At 53.9% G+C, this 17,269-nt stretch overlaps 8 protein-coding genes across 8 annotated transcripts in view; 6 read left to right on the top strand and 2 right to left on the bottom strand.

Moving 5' to 3' along the window:
* GUITHDRAFT_114873 (hypothetical protein) overlaps positions 1-5,002 on the bottom strand; it is a gene marked incomplete at both ends in the record, with an annotated part of 5,538 nt that extends 536 nt beyond the window's left edge. The window contains 14 exons of the mRNA XM_005825916.1: positions 1-93; positions 300-363; positions 582-625; positions 670-727; positions 784-910; positions 961-1,055; positions 1,107-1,227; positions 1,760-1,963; positions 2,504-2,583; positions 2,706-2,756; positions 2,812-2,960; positions 3,014-3,095; positions 3,184-3,241; positions 3,297-5,002. The exon at positions 1-93 is cut by the window's left edge and continues 35 nt beyond it. Of these exons, the coding sequence (XP_005825973.1) occupies positions 1-93; positions 300-363; positions 582-625; positions 670-727; positions 784-910; positions 961-1,055; positions 1,107-1,227; positions 1,760-1,963; positions 2,504-2,583; positions 2,706-2,756; positions 2,812-2,960; positions 3,014-3,095; positions 3,184-3,241; positions 3,297-5,002 (2,932 nt within the window). The remainder of the gene's footprint in view (positions 94-299; positions 364-581; positions 626-669; positions 728-783; positions 911-960; positions 1,056-1,106; positions 1,228-1,759; positions 1,964-2,503; positions 2,584-2,705; positions 2,757-2,811; positions 2,961-3,013; positions 3,096-3,183; positions 3,242-3,296) is intronic.
* A 272-nt stretch (positions 5,003-5,274) lies between these two features.
* GUITHDRAFT_114872 (hypothetical protein) lies at positions 5,275-6,010 on the top strand (the record flags this gene model as incomplete). Its single annotated transcript, XM_005825915.1, has 2 exons — positions 5,275-5,286; positions 5,513-6,010. 2 exons carry the CDS (start codon positions 5,275-5,277, stop codon positions 6,008-6,010), a joined length of 510 nt encoding a protein of 169 aa, XP_005825972.1.
* Positions 6,011-7,248: 1,238 nt separating this feature from the next.
* GUITHDRAFT_114871 (hypothetical protein) lies at positions 7,249-7,545 on the top strand (the record flags this gene model as incomplete). Its single annotated transcript, XM_005825914.1, has 1 exon — positions 7,249-7,545. The coding sequence occupies one exon, from the start codon at positions 7,249-7,251 to the stop codon at positions 7,543-7,545; it is 297 nt and encodes a 98-aa protein (XP_005825971.1).
* Positions 7,546-9,519: 1,974 nt separating this feature from the next.
* On the top strand, positions 9,520-9,831 carry GUITHDRAFT_114870 (hypothetical protein; the record flags this gene model as incomplete). Its single annotated transcript, XM_005825913.1, has 1 exon — positions 9,520-9,831. The coding sequence occupies one exon, from the start codon at positions 9,520-9,522 to the stop codon at positions 9,829-9,831; it is 312 nt and encodes a 103-aa protein (XP_005825970.1).
* A 1,185-nt stretch (positions 9,832-11,016) lies between these two features.
* GUITHDRAFT_114869 (hypothetical protein) lies at positions 11,017-11,328 on the top strand (the record flags this gene model as incomplete). The annotated part of the gene is made up of 1 exon (XM_005825912.1): positions 11,017-11,328. One exon carries the CDS (start codon positions 11,017-11,019, stop codon positions 11,326-11,328), a length of 312 nt encoding a protein of 103 aa, XP_005825969.1.
* Positions 11,329-12,265: 937 nt separating this feature from the next.
* Positions 12,266-12,622, bottom strand: GUITHDRAFT_114868 (hypothetical protein; the record flags this gene model as incomplete). The annotated part of the gene is made up of 1 exon (XM_005825911.1): positions 12,266-12,622. The coding sequence occupies one exon, from the start codon at positions 12,620-12,622 to the stop codon at positions 12,266-12,268; it is 357 nt and encodes a 118-aa protein (XP_005825968.1).
* An 884-nt stretch (positions 12,623-13,506) lies between these two features.
* Positions 13,507-13,920, top strand: GUITHDRAFT_114867 (hypothetical protein; the record flags this gene model as incomplete). The annotated part of the gene is made up of 1 exon (XM_005825910.1): positions 13,507-13,920. The coding sequence occupies one exon, from the start codon at positions 13,507-13,509 to the stop codon at positions 13,918-13,920; it is 414 nt and encodes a 137-aa protein (XP_005825967.1).
* A 1,609-nt stretch (positions 13,921-15,529) lies between these two features.
* GUITHDRAFT_158450 (hypothetical protein) lies at positions 15,530-17,265 on the top strand (the record flags this gene model as incomplete). The annotated part of the gene is made up of 12 exons (XM_005825909.1): positions 15,530-15,789; positions 15,845-15,919; positions 15,969-16,040; positions 16,092-16,164; positions 16,211-16,267; positions 16,315-16,386; positions 16,460-16,522; positions 16,586-16,714; positions 16,758-16,952; positions 17,005-17,032; positions 17,085-17,116; positions 17,218-17,265. 12 exons carry the CDS (start codon positions 15,530-15,532, stop codon positions 17,263-17,265), a joined length of 1,104 nt encoding a protein of 367 aa, XP_005825966.1.
* Positions 17,266-17,269: the final 4 nt, after the last annotated feature.

The following is a 17,269-nucleotide window of genomic DNA, read 5'->3' as shown; positions in this document are numbered from 1 at the left end:
AGGCACTGTCTCTCTTAAGAGATTGCAATGTAAAGTTTCCCAACTGATTCTTCCCGTCGACAAAACAGTTTGATCGCAACAAGTTGAACCTTCCTGTCAGAGAGAAAACATCAGAAGAAGTCATGTTGTATCCTCGTGCTGGTTTCTTGTTCCTCAATTTCTTATCCTGATTGTCTTGTTTTTGTATTCACTTCTCTTTCCTCGTTTTCGTATTCTTCCTGTCTTCTCCTCATTCTCTCCTCCCCTCTCTTCTCCTCTCCTCCCCTCTCTTCTCCTCTCCTCTCCTCTCCTCTCTTTACCGTTCAAAACATTCTTCTGTGACTTCCCATCGTCCAGGTAAAGGTCTCCAGCCCCCTTCCCTGCCTGCCCACAATCACGCATGCGCACAACAAAAAATATTTCCATGAAAAGAAGAGAAATTCTTGATGAGCGCAAGAACAATGACTTGCAGGTACAATCAAGAAATCAAGAGCAAAAGAATCATAATTTTGACAAAATTGAGCGACAAAGGCAACTTTCGACAAGTCAAAACAGCGCAAGGGATTATTCTTGTTCTCAACATTCATATTCTCTTTCCTCACCTCGTCCGGAGCGCACACAAACACGAAAGGTGATTCACTCTTGTCTGCGAACGAGATCACCGGGGTTTGTAGATGAAGATAAACAAACCATTCATGTTTGTAGCGGGAAACTGCAGAGACAGTACTGAGCCTCCCTTCAAGAGCATCTGCAGAAGCAAACAACAATACAAGTTTGTCAACAAAGCTGTCTTTGTCTTATCACAATCGCCACCGGTAAAATCCCAAGTTTAGCAGATAGCACGATCTTTCCTGCCCCTTCTGCTCCTGCTCCTGCTCCTGCTCCTGCTCCACTTCGCTTCTCTTCCAATCCGCTGTTGAGGTTGTACCACCTTACAAGTTTCAGAAATCATCTCCTTTGAGCTACAGGCAAACCTCTCACCTCTGAGAAGGAAGTTGCACTGATATGCTGCTACCTTCCATGTTCAAGTTTGCAACGACCAGGATAGATGAACCGAGCACGAACATGATGTTGTTCTGTGACGACATATGATAAGATGTGAAATCCTGATTTCAAACTCATCTCACTGCTACTTCTTCTTTCTTCGATTCGTCTCCTGCCATTGAAAACTCCATGTGCAACGGCCGAATCACTGGAACGCCCGTAGTGTGCGAGAAGTACACGCAGGTGTAGATGTAGCTCGTCAAACTTGACCCATGTCAGCTCAAACACGCGCTTCGACACGATCATGCTCGTACCTGTACCTTCTTCTCAACAGAAATTTCATCACACTTGCAAACTTGGAAGAAGGATGCAGGATTGCATGAAGGGTCTCTGCTCTTGTTGAGAAGATCGGCAAGAGCGAGGAAATCTCAAGGTTTCGGAGGCAAAACTCAGCCCATCGCTCTCCTCTGCTGCTGTGATCGCAGACGTCGCCTCCAAACAGGGAGACTCCTCCTATTCCCGAGCTGAGCTTAACGTTAAGAGAACGAAGAGAGAAAACTAATAAGGCAAGAGGATGAGGTTGAGGTGGAAAGGAGAGGAGAGGAGAGGACTGGAGAGGACAGGAGAGGAGAGGACAGGAGAGGAGAGGACAGAAGAAGTGATAAGGGGAGAGGAGAGGAGAGGAGAGGAGAGGACAGCACAGGACAGGAGAGGACAGGAGAGGAGAGGAGAGGAGAGGAGAGGAGAGGGGAGGGGAGGGGAGAGGAGGGGAGGGGAGGGGAGGAGAAGGTTTCACCTGATCGCTGAGCTGACCAGGCGAGAGAGAGTAGACGAGAAATCTTGAGACTTCATGTCATCCATCACTGTAGCCCACTGGCCGATGCCAGGGGCGTCCGATCGTGAAAGTATGAGGGGGCGGGAAGGAAGGAGATCCGACAGAACTTGATATGACACGAACGCTGCTGACATCTCGTAGAGATTGTGGAGACTGTAGTGATCTCTGTTCTCACAGATGAGCCACTTCCTCCCTCCTGCTCCTGCTCCTGCTCCTGCTCCTGCTCCTGCTCCTGCTCCTGCTCCTGCTCCTGCTCCCACTCGCTCCTGCTCTCTCTCCTCCACTCTTGTCACGACGCACTGCTGACCGTCCATTGGGATTGTCTGCCTTTCAAGTTCACGTCCTCCTGGTCTGTACGGGGGGTTGGCAGGGTCGAAGCGATGTCCTCCCTCCTTCCTGAGCTTCCAGGGGGCATAAACGTGACTCCTCCTGCTCAAACTCCAAGATCAGAATATCTAGAAAGACGAGGAGAGAGGAGAGAGGAGGGAAAAGGAAGGGAGGGGAGAAGAGGAGAAGGCATGAAAGGGGAGAGGAAGGAGAAGGAGAGAAGAGGGGAGCATCAGGGAAGGAGATTTGAGGGGAGAAGAGAGAAGGGTGGACCTCAGTTGAGGAAGGAGGGAGGGGGGGGGGGGGGGGGGAAAAAAGGGGGGGGGGGGGGGGGGGAAGGGGAGGGGAGGAAAAGAAAAGACCAATTATTGCCATCACCTTCTCCTTTCTGTCTGAAAGCTGCGAGAGCATGTGGCTTTCTCCGTCGAGTCGAACTTGTTCAATCTATCGCAAGTTTCCTGAAAGGGATGAAATGAGATGGAGGAGCAAGAGGAAGAGGTATAAGGGAAGGAGAGAGGAGGGGGCGGGAATGGGAGAAGAAAGCGAAGAAAGGGAGAGCAGGGAGAAAGATCAGCTTTACCAAACATATCCCATTGCATTCATTTTCTGGCTGGAAGGACTCGAGCATGATCTGTCGGCAGAAACTCTGATTAGGATAGCTCTTGCTTTCTCTTTTCCAGCCTCACCCCATCAAACTCGATGATCTTGGAAAGTCTTTCAAGCCTGTCACCCCACGTTCGCGTGATGTTCGGATTGAAGAAGTCCAAGTAGAAAACGTCTTCTCCTTTCATCTTGCCTCTGACGGGCTTGTTGAACTTGTCCCGTATGATTGCATCTACAAGCAAGAAAATCTTCACATGTCTGAAGAGTCAATCGCAAGCTTTTCACCTTCGAGGGTGAGCGATGAGGGATAGACTGCAGTTATCAGCTTCTTCCCTCGGCCTCGTACATGTACGCTCATATCCGATACCTTAGTTCATAGTTCACAGTCAGCATCCCTTCATTGATTGAGCTGCAGATGGAGTTGCAAGAGATCGTGGGGAGGGTTTGTACATCACCTTCCTTGCAAAGTTCTTGTCCGATCTACCTAGATTCTTCGAGTACAACTCGTTCTCACTGTCCCACTGAAGCGTCACAACGACTCATCTTACCATGCTTCCATCTTTCCTACCTGTAGTCCGAGAAATCTCGTACATCCACCACAATCCCATCGTAAGGGATATCTTGGTTGTCGAGCATTTCCATAAGATTTTCCGCCTCTTGTCCAACGTTGTCCGAGCTTGTGGTGCTGTTCAGCTTGACTAGCATCCCCAACGACCACAAAGGCGGAAGATCCTCCAGCTTCCCCACCACGTCTGTAAGACGTTTGACGATAGTCTTGCTCCCTCCTCCAACGAAGATCCTCAAGTCGATCTCCCCGCCGATCATGCGGAACGTGAGAGAGTCTCGCGCAAACAGCACCTCCATGGCATGTGGGTTGGACATCAGCAGCCCGAACTTCGCCTCCTGCTCTTTCGACAATGACAAGAGGAAAGGACTGGATGTGCTCTGGTTCGAAGTGCTTGGCCAGACCAGGTAAGTCTTCAGACTCTCCTTTGACTCATAGGGAGTGGAGGAGGCTGGCCCCAGCCCATCGAAGATGGTTCCTTCCTCCAGCTGCGTTGACAGAGAGATGAACTGAGGCTCGAAGCTCAACCCGTTCATCCGGCCCGGGACTGGCGTCGAGTTGAATAGCACAAGTCCGTCCGGTTCACGTTGGACGATCAGTCCGAACGGGTAACCAATGTACTTCACTGAGTACTTCCTGTCCTCAGCCTTGTGCTCCTTCGTCCTCCGGTCGGGGAAGAAGTAAGGAGGGATCATAGATTGAGGCTTCGAGGCATCAAAGATTCTGATCTGCAGATGATCTTCTGACTCAAAGGATACGTAGAGGTGGAGGGGGCAAATCTCTGACCCGAACGGTCCGATATGGAACGGCCTGGTGCCCCCTCCTCCTCGGCCATCTCCGTATCGCATCTCGCCATCACAATCGAGCACCGCAAGTACGCCAGAGCTCGTCTCTGTCCATGACACCAATCGGTAGAAGTTCGCAGGAAGTGGGTAGTAGCAGGGAGTGTTGGGCATATCCGCTGACGGGTTCCAACAGCAGCCTCTATGTACGCACGTCTCCTCACTGGGCGTGTCGTCCTGAAAGCAGTTTATGCGCTGAGCCGGAGCTGCTTCATGGCACATGTTCCAGCAGGTGGTCCCGTTTCCATTGTAGCCCAAAGAGCACGTGCATGTGAAGCTTCCTGGCACGTTGTGACATTGCGCATGTTCATGACAGTTGTGGGAGCCTTGCATGCACTCGTCAACGTCCACAGGGATGGTTCCCTTATCCATTCCATCGAATCCATGATTGTTCAGACATTCGAAGGATCCCATGGTATCCTTGCAGTACATGCCACTCTCACACAGCGGATTTACATCTGAACCATGAACTTGGCATTCGTTGATGTTTTCACAGTAGAACCCGTTTCCACTCCATCCAGCCTTGCAGGTGCAGATGTACTCCAGCGCTCTTTGAGCCGCGTCCTTCACCAACGGGATACATGAAGCATGAGGGTCGCATGCATGCTTCCCTTCAATGCAGGGGTTCAACTCGCTCAGGACGAACTTGAGGAATTCGGAGAGATCAGCTTCTGAGGTAGAAGATGCTTGAGGAGCTCTCAACGAGTTGTTCAACGCCTGCTCGTTCTCGACTGCTATGAAGCGCCCTTCTACAGTGTGGATTCTGAGACCGTCATTTGACTCGTAGGGGTATGGAAGCGAATGCAGCGTGTGGAGGCAAAACACGAGGAATGTCAAGGCGATCGCTAGAACTCTTGTCTGCTTCATGATCACTTCCACCTAGGATCTATCTGTCTTCCTCCTCTCCTCTCCTCCTCCTCCTCTCCCCTCTCCTCCTCTCCTCATGTCTTCCCCCTCCTCCTCCCCCTCCTCCTGCCATACTCCCGGCGCCTTTTCACGTCAAATCAACACTACTGAATTTCTGGGGCCTCATCCCCTCTCTTCTCCATTCAAATGTTTAGTCAACTTTGACATCTCCCATGGGCGCCATAGAGAGCTGCGCGCACGCTTGCTCCCATGAAGTCGAGACGCCGCGCAGAATGGCGCCAAAGGTAGAACGGGGAGCAGCAGCATGGCAGGGGAGAGATCGTGGTGGAGGATGTGCGTATGATGGATGTGGGGGATTGTATCGGGCAGAGGAAGTGATGTGTGTGGAGTGCATTGTTTTCGGTTCCTTTATGATGGAAATGTGGCTGTTTGACGTGGCCTGCCTGCAACTTTGTATCATGGACCCATCAGTTTCTTGGTTTGAAAATGACACTTTCTCCATGATGCAAGGTGCAAGACCTGGGCGTGTTCGGCGATCCTCTCAACAAACGGGATTACAGCTTGAGAAGCAGAGATGCGTATCAAGTCCTCGTAGCTGCAAAGCAGAGGACACTATACGAAAAGTCCAACCAGCAACATGGCAGACATCCTGACTTCTCTGGCACTAGCAGCGGGAGCAACCAGACCGCCAAGATTTACGGGGCGGCTGAATCTCAAATGGATACAGGGGATGAAACGCCCGTCCATTGCGATGTCGTGTGGAAACCTGTCGCTCAACCGACCAAGACTCCAATACAAACACCACCAGCAACCCAGCAGAACAAGGTGAAACCACCAGCAACTCAGCAGAACAAGGTGAAACCACCAGCAACTCAGCAGCAGGAAGCTATGATACCCGCATCGAAAAGTGTACAGCAGGCTGCTGCAGCCAGAGAGAAAGACAATGATCAGAACATTGAATTTTGTCCTCCAGAGTGCGATCCAGAGGAAGACTACATATACATGTGATGAAAGATTGTGAAATGAAAAACATATGAAAGCTGCTCATTGTATGGCAGTACTACGCCGTGAGTGACGCTACCATAATGCTACCGACTAACTATGACAACCCACTGAGACCTTTTCAGTCCTCGATCCGAGAGTCATCTGACTGTAGATTGAGTAACTCGCGACGTGACTGAACTTTCAATTCGGAATGCCACGGTTGGCGGGCATCCGGTGATCCTGGGAGTCACGCCGCAGTGTCCGAGCAGTGACGGTGACCGCCGGCACTGCAGCCTCGGCCCGCCAGGTCCGATCACGTTCCGACGACCGAGCCGGGCTTCCGAGTTCGGAAGCCTGCCCGCACCGTGGCACCGTCGCACCGTGCGGCGGGGCCGGCTCACGTGGGCGTGGCGCCGCCGCCGCGCGGCGCCACTGGTGACCACCGTAACCCGGCGTTGAACGTTCCGACGAGTCCCCCGCGCCGCCGCGGCCGCGCCGCGCGCCGCGCCGCCAGGATCCGAGCATGGCGCCCCGGCGGCCGGGCCCCGCCGGGCCATGGCATGCGGGCAGTGCGGCGGCGGCGCCGGGGGCCGCCCGGCCGCTCACTGCCAGGCCGCTGAGGCTCCGACCGGGCCCGGACCGCCCGAGCCCGCCCGGCCCCCACGGGCCCGCCGCCCTCCCGCCGCGGCCGGGTCCGAGGCTCACTGTCACGCCAGACTCAGCCGGGCTGGACCGAGAGCTGCTGCGGTAAGGGACTCATTGTAGTTGCAGGGCTCCGTTTACAGCAGTCTCGGGCCACTCAAAGCCTCGGAGTCACACGAGCCCAAAAATGATTTTTTCCTACAACAGGATTGTAAAAGTGGTACCAGATATAAAGCTGTCTTTGTTTAAAAAGATTTGTGTTATGTAAAAGGTTTTACGTAAAGGAGCCAGAGTAAAAATAAGAGGCATATCCCGTAAAGAGGTTGAAATGTACCCCCTTCTGAGTCCTTAGGAAGTACCGGTAGTCCTTGAAGTGGCTTCACTGCAGTCCGGATGCCATGAGCTACAAAGGAAAAGAACTCTTTTCGTGAAAGGAGACAGCGTGGGGTAGTAACTACCCTCCTGTCCCCGTGTTCACCCCTGCATCCTCGCACGCACGCACGCACGCACGCACGCACGCACGAAAGCACGACTATCATCAAATTTCGCCATCCAACTTCTCGGGTACAGGCTCTCCCGTTAACGGCATTCCTTTCTGGGCGGCTCTCCGCCTGTGCACCATGGACCTCGATGATCAGCCGACCTTCCTACACCTCTGCACGCTCGATGCCCTCCCAAACTCTGCCCCCGACCTCGACCTCTCCTCCCTCCGTGACATCTCCAAGAGACTCCGGGACAGCCTCAAGCTCCAGCACAGCAGCGAGCTCGTGACGGGCTCGGAGGAGTGGCGGGAGGCCAAGTACGGGTGTCCCCCGAGGAGCAAGCAGCTTGCGGCGCTGAGGCACTCGATGGAGCTGCTGGCGGAGAGGACGAGACGACGGGTGGTATCAGCGACGGGGGAGGACCTCGTGCTATGACGGGGGTCAGTGTAGAATATAGAGGGGAGGAGGGGATGTGAATAAAGGAGGCGGCAACATGAAGAAGAAGATGACCATGGGGCAAAGTAGGAACTTCGGAAGAGGATAGGAACATGAGGGGGAAAGGGGGAAAGGGGGAAAGGGGGAGGCAAGGGGAAGAGAGCACATTCGTGGAAGGACTTCTTGATGCAGGCAGTGTGAATGCAAGCGTTCCTGCTTGATATAAGAGTTGTTGGCTTTTTCGATGATCAGCACAGGAGTTGAGTAGCCCTTTCCTCAGCACTCACGTTGCACTAGATCTCAGTGCAGTAGGGTGAGCCTTGGTCCGGTAACAATTGATAGCATGATCACCGTGTAGCTCTGCACATCACACGGGTATATCAGAGCTCATAGGCTAGCGAGCCCAACACAGGAGCCCAACACAGGAGTGGTCAACACTCGAAATGTGGACAGCACACAAGGATAGCCTCTACAACTATCCAGACGAAAGACAGTGATTCTCTAACGGCTACTTTGGTTCAGAAGTCGGACCCCTCCGGGACGGCTTCCCTATCAAGCACCGGTGGAGCTCTCCTTTCTGGTAGAAACAAGAACAGGAGCAGGGCATGGACCAAAGGGGCCATAGCGACGGCACGAGGCAGGAAGACTCGTGCAAGCGAGGACCACTACCCCTGGGACTTCCACAGGGCTATAAAAGGATCAAGATCTTCATCTCTAGGTGGTCTGTCTTCCCTCCCTCTGTGTACCACGCATTTCCCTGTCTTGGTGTGGTTGCTGCAATAAAGCTTGATAATACTGCCTAGCACCTTCTGTGTGATCCAGCGGAGGTTCTATGAGCATTCGCTTGGCTTGTGTGCAACCCGTAAAGCTTCGGGGTGTAACAGGGTAGAACTGCGTGAACAACTGAGGCTGATTCAGATCGGACGCCAGCTGCCCGGCGATCGGACCCGCTTCGTGAGTCTCGACTGTGATCATACTACACCTAACCTTGAACTGCGATACTGCCGTACCGTAGCATCCACACTGAGTGCGCCGTACTCAGTACGGTAGATGCACTCAGTAGACTTAATCACGGTTAAGTTACTATCGGGCCGCACTCAGTAGACTTCATCACGGTTCAACGGTTAAGTTACTAAACCTCAACGTTCAAGTTCAAACGCGGCCCGCCGGGCGCTCCGCCGGAGAGGCACGGCTGCGGCGGCCCCCGGCGCTGCCGCAAGCCTAGTACGGTCCCAGAGGACTCCTGAGTCCTGCCGTACGGTCCCGGCGATGATCCGACCGTCGGCCGCGGCGCCCGGCCGGCGCCGCGGCCCGGGCCGGGCGAGACGGTCACGCCACTGACGGTACGGTAGTAAACTTGCTTGCACTGTCACAGCCTCCGGCTGTGACTCGGATCGTGAGGCTCCGATCCGCCCGGGAGTCCGTCCGATCACGCGTGTTTAGCCCGTCACACTGCGAACCGTCACGGTCACGCCAGTGGGCAGCACCGTTTCGGGCCAAGTTCAGCCGCCGCTTACTCAACTCCGAACGGCATTGAAAAGCGGCCCTGATCAGTACTAGCGGACACTCAATAATGCTTGCAGTGCCGCTGTGCACTGGCTAGTACCGTACAACTCGATTAGCCTCATCAGTAGTAGCCTACTACATTGACTAAAACATTTGTACCAGGAGCTAATCGGTCTAGGTCTCTGGCGCCGCCCACTGGAACTAATGCCCCATATTGAAGCGTGACTGTTAATGAATATAGTAAAAGTAGTTTTATACCGTATTGACCGTCAGCTCATGTCTCAAAGCCTGGCTAGCTAGTAAACCGCACCGGTTCACGCTAAGAACAGTCGGACATGCTGACGTTAAGACCAGTATACAGTACCCCTGCCACAGATACATAATTGTACCCGTGGTCCCTGATTCCCCCTTGCATATCCAACCCTGCCAGCATCAGCACAAAGCACAGCAACACCAGCCGCGAGCGACATGACACAGTACACCATGGACCTCGATGATCAGCCGACCTTCCTACACCTCTGCACGCTCGATGCCCTCCCAAACTCTGCCCCCGACCTCGACCTCTCCTCCCTCCGTGACATCTCCAAGAGACTCCGGGACAGCCTCAAGCTCCAGCACAGCAGCGAGCTCGTGACGGGCTCGGAGGAGTGGCGGGAGGCCAAGTATGGGTGTCCCCCGAGGAGCAAGCAGCTTGCGGCGCTGAGGCACTCGATGGAGCTGCTGGCGGAGAGGACGAGACGACGGGTGGTATCAGCGACGGGGGAGGACCTCGTGCTATGACGGGGGTCAGTGTAGAATATAGAGGGGAGGAGGGGATGTGAATAAAGGAGGCGGCAACATGAAGAAGAAGATGACCACGGGGCAAGGAAGGAAGAGGATAGGAACATGAGGGGGAAAGGGGGAAGGGGGAAGCAAGGAGAAGAGAGCACATTCGTGGAAGGACTTCTTGATGCAGGCAGTGTGAATGCAAGCGTTCCTGCTTGATGTAAGAGTTGTTGGCTTTTTCGATGATCAGCATGATCACTGCAGCTCTGCACACTGTCATACAGGTAGGACTGAGTGAACAAGGCTGATTCAGACGCCAGCTGCCCGACCCTCATCCTTCTCTGACTCTGATCATACACCTAACTGCGATACTACCGTAGCATCTACTGAGTGCGCAGCCGCCCGCCGCCGCCCTCAGGGCCTGGCACGGGCGGCCGGGCACTGCCAGCACAGACGGTGCGACCCGGCGCGCTGCCGGACTCCCGGCGGGGCCCGGGGCCGCTGACCGTACTCGGCCGCCGCTGAGCCTCCGAGTCAGAACCGTCAGTCACTGAGCGGCTGACGCCGGTCACCGGGTTAAGACCAGGCTCAGGCTAGCCAGGCGTAAAGCAACGCCGGGGTAACGTCGGGCGGGGGCTCAGTAGTATGTGCTGAGACTACCGTGGGGTCACCGGGGTAACCGTACGCGGCGGTGCCACGGCACGGTACGGTCCGACCAGAGGAGTGAAGTCCTGCCGTATGTAGTAAACTGTGACTCCGATCCGCATTGAGCCCGTGAGAACAGGCATAGTGGCAGCCCTCAGCCGCTACTCAACTCCGAACAGCGCCCTGATCACTACTAGCCTGGCTCAGGCTACCGTAATAGCTGATGTGACTGTGCCCGGCCACCGCTCAATGCTTGCACTGTACTGGCAACTCCGGCGATTAGCCTAGGCAGCCTACCACATTGAAGCGTGACTGTCACTGACTCTAGTAAAAGTAGTTTTATACCGTATTGACCAGCTCATGTCTCAAAGCCTGGCTAGCTAGTTAAACCCCACCGGTTCACGCTAAGAACAGTCGGACATGCTGACGTTAAGACCAGTATACAGTACCCCTGCCACAGATACATAATTGTACCCGTGGTCCCTGATCCCCCCTTGCATATCCAACCCTGCCAGCATCAGCACAAAGCACAGCAACACCAGCGACGCAAGCGACATGACACAGTACACCATGGACCTCGATGATCAGCCGACCTTCCTACACCTCTGCACGCTCGATGCCCTCCCAAACTCTGCCCCCGACCTCGACCTCTCCTCCCTCCGTGACATCTCCAAGAGACTCCGGGACAGCCTCAAGCTCCAGCACAGCAGCGAGCTCGTGACGGGCTCGGAGGAGTGGCGGGAGGCCAAGTACGGGTGTCCCCCGAGGAGCAAGCAGCTTGCGGCGCTGAGGCACTCGATGGAGCTGCTGGCGGAGAGGACGAGACGACGGGTGGTGTCAGCGACGGGGGAGGACCTCGTGCTATGATGACGGGGGTCAGTGTAGAATATAGAGGGGAGGAGGGGATGTGAATAAAGGAGGCGGCAACATGAAGAAGAAGATGACCATGGGGCAAAGTAGGAACTTCGGAAGAGGATAGGAACATGAGGGGGAAAGGGGGAAAGGGGGAAAGGGGGAGGCAAGGAGAAGAGAGCACATTCGTGGAAGGACTTCTTGATGCAGGCAGTGTGAATGCAAGCGTTCCTGCTTGATATAAGAGTTGTTGGCTTTTTCGATGATCAGCACAGGAGTTGGGTAGCCCTTTCCTCAGCACTCACGTTGCACTAGATCTCAGTGCAGTAGGGTGAGCCTTGGTCCGGTAACAATTGATAGCATGATCACCGTGTAGCTCTGCACATCACACGGGTAGAACTGCGTGAACAACTGAGGCTGATTCAGATCGGACGCCAGCTGCCCGGCGACCCGCTTCGTGAGTCTCGGACTCTGATCATACACCTAACCTTGAACTGCGATACTACCGTAGCATCTACTGAGTGCGCCGCACTCACAGAGTCAGTAGATGTGTCCGCCGTGACTCAGTGAGTCATCCGGGGCCGGAGCCGGGAGTCCGAAACTTGACGCTGAGCCTTGACGGCCAGTGTGACTGGCGAGTACCGTTACCCGGTACTACCGTACTAGTGACCGTATCGGACTACTGGCCGCCCGGCGGGCCGGCCGGCCCGGCGTGGCCGCCCGGCCCGGCCGCCCGCCTCGGAGCCTCCGAGCGGTCGGGCCAGCCTCACCGGGCACCCGGCGTTCAATACGACGGTCCGACCGTTGTTGAAGTTCCCAGTAACCTTCTCTCCACAGACGGTGACACAATTACGGAGTGACCGTGACTCGAAGTAGACAGTGATAGCACCGACTGCAAGTTTCTGTAGCAGTGGTAATAGTTATCACGAATGGCCGCGCAGGAATGATCATATCACTGATCAGGATACAGAGAACAAACGGAGGTGATAAGAGATTGGTATAGATGGTCAAGCTTGTTCTTGAGGGTTCCCTGAGAAAGAGTCATAGGCTTGACATGACGAGGTCTTCGATTCTCATCCAACGCTCTCTGTGAAGTTGATGTAGCTGCTCCCTTGACCTTGACAGGTCCTGTGTCTCCGTAGGAGCATGCTTGGAGGTAGTCTCGTGCATCCCTTGTAAGTCCTCCGCTAAGATGATCATGATAGTACTGTCTTCTTTGATCAGACCCCTTGTTCTCCCATGTCCATGACTTCAGGGGTGATACTTCCAATCTCCCCTTGAGCGTAGCCATATCCTGCCACCGTGTCATCTGCTGTCCTGTCGTGGACTGATATAAGCTGACTCGCTTATCTCCTGCTGCCATCCACGAGTCCTAGGTTCTTGCTGTCTTCTTCATGGTTCTCCTACGTCGTCCTTATTGTAGCTGTTGCTGTCCTCTCCAGGGATGCATTCCGAGGCTAAGCATCTGTGCACTTGAGCCACGTCGATTACTTGGCATTGTCTGAGGTTGAAGCTTCCTCCTATCAGGTGCTTCAACAACCGTACGGTCCGATCACTACCGTACCAGCTGAGATGACGGTTTAAGACCAGGCCCTAGTACGGTACCGTTGAAAGCCGCCGCCGGGGTACTTGTGACTACCCAAATGATGTGGCCGTCACCGGGTCTCGGACTCCGAGCCTGGCAGAGAGGAGTCACCTGCCGTACGGTCCGACCGTCGGCCGCGGCGCACCGCGGGCCGGGCGAGAGTCACGCCACGGTAGTAAACAGGCTGCGACTCCGATCCGGGAGTCCGAGGCCGTGTTTAGCCCGTGCGAACGGGGGCCGTCACGCCAGTACTATAGCAGCACTTTCTGGCCAAGTTCAGCCGCTACTCAACTCCGAACGGCATTGAAAAGTGGCCGCCTGATCAGTACTAGCGGACACTCAATAATGCTTGCCGCAGTGCCGCTGCCAGCCTGTGCACTGGCTGGTACAACTCGATTAGCCTCAGTAGTAGCCTACTACATTGACTAAAACATTTGTACCAGGAGCTAATCGGTCTAGGTCTCTGGCGCCCACTGTAAGCCCCCTATTGAAGCGTGACGGTCACTGACTCTAGTAAAAGTACTTTTATACCGTATTGACCAGTAAGAACAGTCGGACATGCTGACCTTTTAAGACCAGTCTACAGTACCCCTGCCACAGATACATAAATGTACCCGTGGTCCCTGATTCCCCCTTGCATATCCAACCCTGCCAGCATCAGCACAAAGCACAGCAACACCAGCGACGCAAGCGACATGACACAGTACACCATGGACCTCGATGATCAGCCGACCTTCCTACACCTCTGCACGCTCGATGCCCTCCCAAACTCTGCCCCCGACCTCGACCTCTCCTCCCTCCGTGACATCTCCAAGAGACTCCGGGACAGCCTCAAGCTCCAGCACAGCAGCGAGCTCGTGACGGGCTCGGAGGAGTGGCGGGAGGCCAAGTACGGGTGTCCCCCGAGGAGCAAGCAGCTTGCGGCGCTGAGGCACTCGATGGAGCTGCTGGCGGAGAGGACGAGACGACGGGTGGTATCAGCGACGGGGGAGGACCTCGTGCTATGGCAGGGGTCAGTGTAGGCGGCAACATGAAGAAGAAGAGGATGTTGTCAGGAAGGAGGGAGCATGGTTGGATATGGAAGGGGTGAAGAGATTGGAAGATGGAGGGGCTTCCGCTGCGTAAAGGTTCTCAAGGCACAACAAGGTTGACGATAGAGGCGGCAAGCTCTCCTGAGCTGGAGGAGGCAGCGACATGCGTGCTGTACGAAGAGAAAGTTGTGCTCAAAGTGCAAACAGGATGAGATAGATCTAGTCTTCATAAATGATCACAACGTCTGAAGGATCTCCGACTGTCTGTCCCGCTATCTCAAGGATACGAGCACGTCACTCTTACACACGCCTGTCGTGCGGGTAGGTCTGATGCCGGTCGCAGACTATGAACTCCCGATGCCTGAGGAGAAAAGCTTCTGGGTGTGTATCCCTTTTTACTCCTATCGTTCAGTCCTTCACTTGGCTTCTTCGCTCCCACGTTCCCTGCATGGCCCGCCACTATGACCCTGACTATGACCTGCCCGACATCATCCTGAGCCTGATCTGGAGCCGATCCAGGAGCCGATCATCCAGAAAATAGGCTAGCTCTCTTACCCGGTGTTGCCTGACAATGAAGTCATCGTCCAGAGGCGGGCCGGCAAAACGTGATTGATCCTCATCCCCACTCATGGCCCTTTACAAGACACCCTGGCTTCTGCCCCACCCCCACCCTGTAGGACTACCATCACCTTTCCCTGGCTTATTACCCTACCCCTTGAGAAAATTATCTGAGAGTACCGTACCCTCACAAATGACAACCAAATAATCAGATATGACCCCTGTTCTGTCCCCTGTACCATGATCTACCTACCCCTCGCAATATCAAGATGATCATATAACCCCACCCCCATTGGGGATCTTACAATATTCGACCGACTACCCCTCCGAATCACGAAGTGGAGTAGTCGCAATGTCCAGCAAAGAGACGGCATGGGCGATGGCAGCCGGAATGGGTATAGCAGCGCTGATAGGAGGAGGATCCTACATGCTTGGCATGCAGGTAAGATATCATACTCGCTTCATCGCACGCTGGTTGAGATAGATGCGGAGTGACGGCTCAGTAAGACCCTGGAGAGAAGAGGTGTTGTAACAGAGAGTAAGATTCACATGTCAGCAAGTGACGGACAGAGAAAGAGGCAGTGCAGATGTTGGAGAAACGGTTGAGAAGTTTATGTAGTTCATCTTTAAGGCAGGAAACTAGCGACGGAGTAACAAGAGCTGATCCGCGATCCTTTTGGTTTGGTCTTGTTTGTGGGTACCTGATATTTAGACCACGAGAATGGAATTTCAAAGGTATTAGATGTCAAATCAAGATACAACACAAGCAGGGAAGAACAGAGAGTGGCGAGAGAGAGAAGAAGGAGAGAGAAGTGAGAGAGAGAGAAAGGATAGAGAGGTGGTGATAGATGTGGAAATCATACTGGATAAAATCTAGAATCCGTGAAAGCTTGTTTGTGATGGTTGACAGGCAGCAAAGGCCCCTCATCCCCGAGAGAAAGAAAAAGAAGACGAGCACACCAACGAACCTTTTCGGGTACCAAGACCATCTATCGAGAGCCATGAATCAGCACCTGCGCTGATCAGGTAAAACACAGTTGAGATGCGAACGACAACACAAGTGAGGTTGCAATCCAGCGACGATGTGGTGAATGTGAAGATCTCAAAGATCAAACCTGTCATCTCTCCGACGATTCTAGTAGAAGAGCTGTCGAGCGACCTAGCATACTCTACTGTCAAGACAGCACGGAAGTGTATCGGAGACATTCTCAGTGGGAATGATGACCGCCTCCTGGTCGTGGTTGGGCCGTGTTCGATTCATGATCCGAGTTCAGCCCTTGACTATGCAAACCGACTCGTGAAGTATGAAACTTGAATGAGAGGAAGAGATGCTTTTGTTTGACATCATCGTGCTCAGACTTGCAGAGAAGTTGAGCAACGACCTCCTCGTTGTTATGCGTGTCTACTTTGAAAAGCCAAGAACTACCGTCGGGTGATGTGCAAGTGGAGAGTTGTTGGATTTTGACAGGCAGTTGTTGAAGATGGAAGGGATTAATCAATGATCCTGATCTTGATGGTTCGCACAACATCAACAAAGGCATTCGTCTCGCAAGGTTTGATGTCTTGGAGGACGGGACACCCTTTTCAGTCTAAAAGCACGCCAGGCGTATTCTCCTCGACATCAATAAGCTGGGGATGCCGTGTGGTTGTGAATTTCTAGATACCATCTCTCCTCAAGTATCTTGATGCTTTCAAGGATGAATGTATTGATGACTTGCCGCAGTACTTGGCCGATCTGGTCTCCTGGGGCGCAATCGGAGCCAGAACAACCGAGAGTCAGGCAAGGATCTCGGAAGCAGCGATGAAACGCTCACCCTCCTATCTCAGGTGCATCGGGAACTTGCTTCCGGTCTCTCTATGCCTGTTGGCTTCAAGAATGGCACGTCTGGAGATGTTCAGGTACACGACAAACTGGGCAAATTGCCTGTGGCTGCAAGCACCATGTCAGGTTGCATGATCTAGGGTTTTCCAGATTGCCTCGGATGCGATCAAGGCATCGCTATTCCCGCATTGCTTCCTTTCTGTCACATCGCAGGTCAGACACTCTGAGTCGCTCGTCACCTTCCCTTGTCCAATTCATCGTCTTCCGAACTTGTAGGGTACAGTGGCGATCGTGACCACGAAGGGCAACGATGATTGTCATCTGATCCTGAGAGGCGGCGGATCTGGTCCGAACTACGACAAGAAGTCTGTAGCTGATGCCGTCAGCATCTTGGAGAAGTCGAAGGTACCCGAGCAATCTTTCCTCGCTCCCGTGACCTTCTGTCCAGCTGGAGCCCAGGAACCGCAAAGTTGTCGTTGATTGCAGCCATGGGAACAGTAGAAAGCAGCACAAAAATCAACCACTGGTGGCAAAGGACATCGCCGAGCAGATATCGGAGGGAGGAAGAAGCATTTTTGGTGTCATGATTGAATCCAACATCGAGGAAGGCAATCAGCCGGAGCCCTCAAAGAACGGGGGGATGGTGAAGTTTTTCTAACACGTAGACGAGGTTTGCTGACTGTAGGATTTTTCAGCCTCTCAAGTATGGAGTTTCCATCACAGGTACAACTGATTTCATGTCACATCAGGCGTTCAATGACTTTTTGTCTGCCAGATGCATGTATCGATTGGCCCACTACTGAAGAGGTGGAGTCTGTCTCCCCCTCCCTTTCTCCCTCCTCCTCCTCCTCCTCCGTCCTCCTCCTCCATCTCGTCCTACATTTCAATTGCATCATACTAGGATCCAGGTGTTGGAGTCACTTGCTACAGCCATTCGGCACCGTAGATCGCTCTAGCCTC

This window comes from Guillardia theta (genome assembly GCF_000315625.1).
Source record: "Guillardia theta CCMP2712 unplaced genomic scaffold GUITHscaffold_79, whole genome shotgun sequence".
In the NCBI taxonomy this organism is placed as follows: domain Eukaryota; class Cryptophyceae; order Pyrenomonadales; family Geminigeraceae; genus Guillardia; species Guillardia theta.
Note: the sequence above shows the minus strand (reverse complement) of the source record. Positions and strands in the feature narration are given on the sequence as shown.